At 37.5% G+C, this 8,578-nt stretch overlaps 1 protein-coding gene across 1 annotated transcript; it reads left to right on the top strand.

Annotated features, from left to right (window-relative positions):
* Positions 1–1,734: 1,734 nt before the first annotated feature.
* Positions 1,735–4,332, top strand: LOC141679051 (serine carboxypeptidase-like 46). The gene is made up of 9 exons (XM_074485534.1): positions 1,735–1,843; positions 1,937–2,032; positions 2,112–2,204; positions 2,448–2,533; positions 2,617–2,916; positions 3,239–3,372; positions 3,530–3,622; positions 3,773–3,890; positions 4,047–4,332. The coding sequence occupies exons 1-9, from the start codon at positions 1,774–1,776 to the stop codon at positions 4,227–4,229; spliced, it is 1,173 nt and encodes a 390-aa protein (XP_074341635.1). The 5' UTR covers positions 1,735–1,773; the 3' UTR covers positions 4,230–4,332.
* The last annotated feature ends 4,246 nt before the right edge of the window (positions 4,333–8,578 follow it).

Genomic DNA, 8,578 nt, shown 5'->3' with positions numbered 1-8,578 from the left:
TAAAAAATAAATAGTGTTATATATCCGTTAAATTACTAAATTGTTAAACTGTTAGACATAGTCTACTTAACCTAATAAACTTCGACTACAATTTATCTTATTATTAAAAAATAAATAAATAGTATTATATATTAGCTAAACTACTAAATTTTACTTATCCTACTAAACTATGATCACATGTTATCCTATAATTTTAACTATAAATTTATAATTATTATATATTTATAAAAATATTTTAAAATTATAATATGACGGGATAAATAAAAATTTTAAATATTAACGGAAACCCGTGCATCGCACGAGATTTAAGCTATTAGAAATAAATTCAAAAATTACGGTACATTTCTCTGATTCAACAATTACTAAACTGTCGATTATTTTTATAATTATTTTTGCATTTGATAATGCCTTAAAAATTATTCTCTCCGTTTCACTCATTTCTTTACAAATTTTTTTCTTATACTTGACATGTATTTTAAGGCTAATATTAAGTATAATTCCATATTTTTAAAAAACTATTCTTTTTAAAAAAAAATTAAACATTATATTTCTATTTGAAAAATAAATAATATAAAAAATTTAGGGAACTATACTTATATACGAGATTTAGAATGTCCGGCAAGTCAACCTGCAGCACGGAGGGAGTACATTTTATTCCATCAGGCAGAATTTTGTCAGAATTAAAGTGCATTGAACATTACAGAACTTATAGCACAAAACTTCAGATATCCAATTTTGGTAAAACTTTTGACTAGAACATATTGATACTTTGATAAATTTGAAAAAAAGAATGATGAGTGGACTTGGGAAAAAAACTAATGAGGGGGACTTGCATGGTATCTTTATATTAATCATATAAGGAGAATCCAGGACGTTTTGTCTGAACTTTAAAGTATTATGGAATTGGAATCTCTGTTTGGCATTGTACTGATAATTTTTGTATGTAGCTGCATTGTAATACTAAGACAGCTGATTTAGTGTTTTACAACAAAAACAAGTCTCTGCTTTGCTAAGATTGACATTTCCAAAGTGCTGCTACTCTTTTCCTAATTAAGATTCTCATGCAAGTCTTAGCACAAGTCCAATAGTGTGCTAAGTCTAGTTCCTTAAATTTGAATTTAAGAGCCCATTTAAAGAAGCTGTTGGACTTGCTCTTACAAACAAACCAAAAAATGCTCTCACCAAACCAAGCCGGCGCATAAATTAAAGAATCCTCAAGCTGAAATTAATCCAGCAACAAGATGAAGATGACATGTACAACAGGCAGTCCCGTCCATACGTGCGCTATCATCGATACGTTTTTGGCACTTAGAGTTCTCCCAAGTCCTACCTCATGTATATAGCTAACAAGAATGCATAAATATATATGATCACAATTCACCAAGTGGTTTATTCACTTGGTCTTCACTCATGGCATTGAATAATGTATTTCGACTCTTTGGAGCTGTCCTTTTGTTGCTCAATCATGTCTCGAATTGTACTGCGGAACTAATAACACAGTTACCAGGTCAACCAGAAAATGTTGCATTTCAACAGCACTCGGGCTATATTGTGACAGATGCACAAAATGGCCGGGCTTTGTTTTATTATTTTGTTGAAGCTGATACTGCTGATCACCTTTCACGTCCCTTAACCTTGTGGCTCAATGGAGGTACTTTCCCGAACAGATTAATTACTGTTTCATTTGTGTGCCTGTGCAAACAATCTGTAACTGGCTTTGAATTGTTTGAAACATTAGGCCCAGGTTGTTCTTCTCTTGGTTTTGGTTCGTTCATGGAAAATGGTCCATTTCAACCAGGCAAGAAAGGAAACCTCATTAAGAACAAATATTCCTGGAATTTGGGTACTCATCATGGTTTCAATCTTACTATGATTACTTATTTAGTCATGATATCAAGGTATCAAAAGCTTACTTCTAATGTTTTTTTAAGTGCAGAATCAAACATGTTATATCTGGAATCGCCTGTTGGAGTTGGGTTTTCATACTCTAATACAAGCTCTGACTATATCATGTGGAACGATACACAGACTGGTATTACTTTTAGCTTCTTAATCATATATATATATATACACACCCCCAAAATGTCTAAATGTTTGTGCATTTATGGCAGCTGCGGATAACTTGGCTTTCATCATAAACTGGCTCGAAGAATTTCCAATGTACAAAGACTCCGACTTCCTTATAGTTGGAGAAAGCTATGCAGGTACTCGATTGATCTGTAAAATTTGATTTTTTTAGTACCATCACTAAGAAAAATTTAAGTACTCACATATCTCCGTCTGAACAAAGTCCTGAAACCTTTTCCTAGAAGATGGTTGGGATCACTGCTAGGCTAAAACAAAAGTACTATGTGATTATCTAAGGCTGAAATCAAATGATTATAATAATTGCAATTATAAGAACTCTAAGGATGACAATTATGACTGGATGCATATCTGTTATGCAGGACACTATGCTCCACAACTTGCAGCACTAATACTTGAACACAATAAAAGGCAAAATAACAAGCCTATAAATCTCAAAGCAATTGGGGTACTGAACACTTATTCAATGTTTATTAAGAAAATATTTCCCTTGTTTCCAGTTTGATCGACCTGACTTTCATATATTTGTAGCTGGGAAATCCACTACTAGACATAGAAATAAGCGTAGAAAATGGTGAATTCTTGTGGTCACATGGAGCAATATCAGACGACACATTATACCTAGAGAAGACAGTGTGCAATAACTCAAAATTTCTACAAGAATACATTCATTCCGGATGGTCACAAGGCTGCAACGATGTATTTAACAGGGTGACAGATGAAATGGGAGGTGTTCCAAGTGATGATCTTCTTCTACCGACATGCTTATCCTCATCAACTTCCACCACTCAATTCAAACCTATGGGCTTGCATGGGAGGATCCATGAGGCAGTAAGTGATTCTGGTTACAAGACCACTTTCTTAACATAATCCCTTTTTAGACTTTTTCCCATTTCTGGTGACAGAATTACTACAAAACATGCATGAAAAATGTATGAGAATTACTATACGGAGTACGATGGTGACAATGATTTTTTGACAAAGAAATTTTTTGACCATGATTTTGAGTACAATGGTGTAAGGATATTTGATTAATCTATTTGCATGATTGTATTTTTATCCATATAAGATATGTACTGATCACATTACTGTCTACTACTTAGCAGTTAGCAATATATGGTTATCATGTAATGTTAACAACAAACAATGACAGTTTTCTCGGAGAGGAAATGTGGGAGACCCCTGTCTTCGATCAAGGGTTTTCACATATCTAAATAAGCCCGAGGTTCAAAAGGCATTACATGCTAATACAACTCACCTTCCTTATCACTGGGACTTCTGTGTGGGGTGCTCTCTCTCTCTCTCTCTCTCTCTCTCTCTCTCTCCCTCCCTCTCTCTCTCTCTCCCTCCCCCTCTCTCTCTCCCTCTCTCACACGCACAAGAGTGTGCTCATCAAGTAATTAAACTGTTTGAAACTAAATAAACATTGTTTGCATATATGAAGGCCTCTTGCATATCAAGAAGAAAACTTAGGTTTGAACATTATACCCCTAGTCTCAGACTTATTAAAGGAAGGGATTCCCATCTTGCTTTACAGGTAAGTACTCATCTTCTCTAAACTTATGGTTTTATTCAATTAATTGATCAAGCAGTATCTCTCTCACTCTTTTCATGGGAGAACGAGGAGGTTTCAAATGTTGTTAACAGGACCTGTGTATGATTACTCAATATTTTTTTATGTATCTAGTGGAGACCAAGATTCAAAGATACCTCTAACTCAAACGAGGATAATTGCAAACAAGCTTGCCAAAGATTTGAAGTTCCAATCTTTTACAAAGTATGGCCCTTGGTATGACAAAAAACAGGTACAAACATGTGAAATTTTACATTATGCGCATATATATAAAGAAGAGAATTGCGAAAATCAGATGGTGTGTCTGTCTTAATAAACAAAGTGCACAAAATTACATAGCAACATTAGAAATGTTGCATAACATAGGCAGTGATGAGTGTAAGTGCAGGTGGCAGGATGGTGGCAATCATTTGGTGGGCTGACAGAGGGAAAGAATGTTACATATCTAACATTTGCAACAGTAAGAGGAGCTGCTCACGAAGTGCCATTCACGTCTCCTTCCCAAGCTCTCACTCTTTTTCATTCTTTTCTACACGCCCTTCCCCTTCCAACCCCGCCTCCTCAACATTAAATTCAGTACCCTGTAATAATAAGCTGTTCTCGATCATTCACCCATCTCCCAAAATAATTAGTGTTGGAAAATATGGGTATAAGTCTCATATTGGTAATTCATATTTTTGAGCATTATGACTAAAAGATGTGTGAGATATGATGATATTCTCTTAATAATGGAAATTATTATTTTCCACTAGAATTTGGCTCAAATATTATGGCATAAATTAATTTGATTTTGTTTCAGATTAATTGATATGGTGTATGTCTTGATATATTTAATCTGATTCTGTTTCAGATTATTTATGGAATAGAGTAGATTGTAAGTATTACACCGATTCCATAATTAATGATATTTAATTATGGAAAAGAGTAGCGCACAAGTCTATCTACACCTATATAAACACCTCTAAGGCGTTAGGGTTAGACACACCAAAAACATATTCGCCTCTAAACACAAATCTCTCTCTCTCGGTGATAGTTTCGTGCCCGTTCAAGCTCGCTGAAGGTGCTCGTTATCCGTAACGCCGCCGCTACCTCGTTTTATCCTGGGAGGCTATCGACTCGCACATACGGTGAGAGGCGAAATAGCTTTAAGGAGACAGTTTCAACTGGACTCGAGGATCTCTCTTCTGTTTATATCTTTTCTTCCTCCGTTTGATTTCGTTTACTCACGCACACACTTGTTTGATTATTTGTATTAATCACAGATTGTTTTTACAATCTTAAAGCTATTTATTTTATATACATCTGTGACTGATACATCTGTATCTGCTTGTTTTGTTGAGTAACAGATCGATGGAGAACCAAACTGTGAACGATTCGATGAACATGACGGCTGATCCCAACGCACAGATCACTGGATCTGATGGGGGTCAAACGCCTGTTGGACATGTGCCTTCGGGACATGTGCCTGTGGGACACACTGTCATTGGACAGTTTAGTGTTCCTCTTGGACAGATATCGGCAGGATTCACTCCTCCGATCATACCTGCGGTGCCTACTGGTGTGCATACACCTGTAGTACAGACGCACGTACCATCTGTTCCACCCGTGGTGCCTGCTGCACCTGTTATGCCAATTGTGCCTGCTGCACATGCTGAAAAACCTGAGAAGTTCAACGGAACGAACTTCAAACGTTGGCAACAAAAGATGCACTTTTATCTGACCACGTTGCATATGGATCGCTTCCTTAAGGAAGAACCACCGTTGCTCACTGCTGAGAGTAACATGCAGACTGTGTATGCTGCTGATGCTTGGAAGCACTCCGACTACATCTGTCGGAACTATGTGTTAAATTGTTTGTCTGACTCGTTGTATAACGTATATAGCGCGAAGCCAACAGCTAAGGTCTTATGGGAGTCACTTGACCATAAGTATAAAACCGAGGACGCTGGGGCAAAGAAGTGGATTGTTGGCCGCTTTCTTGATTATAAGATGGCAGACTCTAAGACTGTGGTCAGTCAGGTGTAGGAACTACAGGTGATCATTCATGACATTCATGCTGAGGGAATGGTCATAAGTGAGTCTTTCCAAGTTGCTGCTGTTATTGAAAAGCTTCCACCTGGATGGAAAGATTTCAAGAACTACCTTAAGCACAAGCGAAAGGAGATGTCTATGGAGGATCTTATTGTTAGACTTCGTATTGAAGAAGACAACAGAGGGTCCGAGAAAAAAGTTAACGTTGCCACTGAGAAGGCAAACATGGTGGAGCATGCTCAAAGCTCCAAGCCCAAGAAGGCTAATTCTGGTAAAGGAGCAAAGCTGGCACCCAAGGGAGGGATTTCGAAGTCGAAATTTCAAGGGAAGTGCTACAACTATGATAAAGTTGGTCATAGGTCTTCTGACTGCAAGAAGCCCAAGAAGCCCAACAAGAAGAAAGAAGCAAACATGGTAGAGAATATCTCCAAGGAGATGGGTGACATAGACCTCTGTGCTACGGTCTCTGAAGTGAACCTGGTCGGTTCTAATCCACGTGAATGGTGGATTGATACTGGTGCTACTAGGCATGTTTGCTCAGACAAGGCGGTTTTCTCTAGCCTCAAAGCTTCCGATGCTGGTGAGAAGCTCTACATGGGGAATTCAGCAACTTCTACCATTGAGGGTGAAGGCACGGTGATCCTGAAGATGACCTCTGGGAAGAATCTGACTTTGAAGAATGTACTTTATGTGCCTGATATTCGCAAGAACCTTGTGTCTGGTTCTCTGTTGAATAAGCATGGCTTTCGCATTGTAATAGAGTCAGATAAAGTTATTTTGTCTAAGAGTGGTATGTTTGTAGGCAAGGGTTATTTAACTGATGGGCTTTTTAAGCTCAATGTAATGTCCGTTTAGGACGATAATGAAATGAAGAATTCTTCTGCTTACTTGCTTGAGTCTCCTAATTTATGGCATGCTAGATTAGGACATGTAAATTATGACACTTTACGACGTTTAAGTGCAAAAGAATACATACCTAAACTTACTATCGATCCAAAACATAAGTGTGAGACTTGTGTTGAGGCAAAATTAACGAGATCATCATTTAAACGTGTGGAAAGGAACACCAAAGTGCTAGACCTAATACATAGCGACATATGTGATTTAAAATTCGCTCCAACAAGAGGAGGAAACAAGTATTTTATTACATTCATTGATGATTATACAAAATACTGCTATGTATATTTGTTGAAAAGCAAAGACGAAGCTATAGATAAATTTAAAATCTATAAGGAAGAAGTTGAGACACAACAAACTGAGAAAATCAAAACGATACGAAGTGATCGTGGAGGTGAATATATTGAACCGTTTGGGGAATTCTATTCACAACATGGTATAATCCATGAGGTCACTGCACCATACTCCCCTCAGTCAAATGGTGTGGCTGAAAGGAAGAATCGCACTCTGAAAGAGATGATGAATGCGATGTTGTTAAGCTCTGGGCTCCCACAATCGATGTGGGGAGAAGCCATCTTAAGCGCAAATAATATTTTAAATATTACGATGCGCAAGAATAAGGATGTAAGTCCTTATGAAATGTGGAAGAAAAAAAAACCAAATTACCAACACCTGAAAGTGTGGGGGTGCCTTGCAAAGGTACTGATCCCTACACCGAAGAAGGTGAAGATAGGTCCTAAGACTGTGGATTGTGTCTTCATCGGATATCCTCCACACAGCACTGCATATCGGTTTCTTGTTCATGAATCCAAGATTCCTGATATTCAAAAGAATACCATTATGGAATCAAGGAATGCCTCATTTTTTGAGACGATGTTTCCCTGTAATCCAGGAAACCAACAACCTACGACGTCTAAACGATCTCATGAGTCTGTAGATGACGATAATGAGAGTGACGAAAGTGAAGACGAAAATGTGGGGGTAGTGAGAAGGAGCAAAAGACAACGAACGGAGAAATCCTATGGGTCTAATTTTATGACCTATTTGCTCGAAGAAGGTGACCCAAAAACTTATAAGGAGGCGGTTACCTCACCTGATGGGCCTATGTGGAAAGAGGCCATCAAGAATGAAGTTGATTCAATTATGCAAAATCATACTTGGGAATTAGTGGACTTGCCAACTGGTTGCAAACCATTAGGTAGCAAGTGGGTTTTCAAGAAGAAGTTGAAAACTGATGGCACTATTGATAAGTATAAGGCCAGACTTGTAATTAAAGGATACAAGCAACAAAAAGGCCTTGATTACTTTGATACATATTCTCCTGTAACGAGAATAACGTCCATAAGGATGATGTTTGCTATTGCTGCAATGCGTAATCTAACTGTACATCAAATGGATGTGAAAACAGCTTTCCTAAATGGAGACATAGATGAAGAAATCTATATGGAACAACCTGAAGGGTTTGTTGTCCCAGGACAAGAAAGGAAAGTGTGTAGATTGGTGAAATCATTGTATGGTTTGAAACAAGCGCCTATGAAATGGCATGAAAAATTTGATGAGGTCGTGTTGGCCAATGGTTTCAAAATCAATGAATGTGATAGCTGTGCCTATTACAAGGATAACGAGAACAACTATGTCAAGGAGAATGACAATGGCTATGTCATGATGACACTATATGTAGATGATCTACTTATTGCTGGAAGCAATGATAAAGTTATCAAATCTACAAAGGACATGTTGAAATCAAGGTTCGACATGAAAGATATGGGACTAGCAAATGTAATTCTGGGAATTCAAATTTCTAGAACATCAGAGGGTCTCGCATTAAGTCAACCACATTATGTTGACAAGATCCTTGAGAAGTTTCTTAAGGATGACTTTGAGAAAGCTAGGACACCTGTGGATATGACTTTGCACCTATCCAAGAACAAAGGTGTAGCTGTTTCCCAATTGGAATACTCGAGGATAATTGGTAGTCTAATGTACCTCATG

Source organism: Apium graveolens, chromosome 8 (genome assembly GCF_009905375.1).
Source record: "Apium graveolens cultivar Ventura chromosome 8, ASM990537v1, whole genome shotgun sequence".
Classification (NCBI taxonomy): Eukaryota; Viridiplantae; Streptophyta; class Magnoliopsida; order Apiales; family Apiaceae; genus Apium; species Apium graveolens.
The sequence above is the reverse complement of the archived record's forward strand: the minus strand, read 5'-3'. Positions and strand labels throughout refer to the sequence as shown.

Bases quoted from the DNA above. Each gene is read 5' to 3' on its own strand.
- LOC141679051 (XM_074485534.1), top strand. From the start codon at position 1,774: ATGGAAAATGGTCCATTTCAACCAGGCAAGAAAGGAAACCTCATTAAG. The intron at 2,205-2,447 runs GTACTCGATTGA...TCTGTTATGCAG, and splicing joins AGTTGGAGAAAGCTATGCAG to GACACTATGCTCCACAACTT. The intron at 3,373-3,529 runs GTGCTCTCTCTC...GCATATATGAAG, and splicing joins CACTGGGACTTCTGTGTGGG to GCCTCTTGCATATCAAGAAG.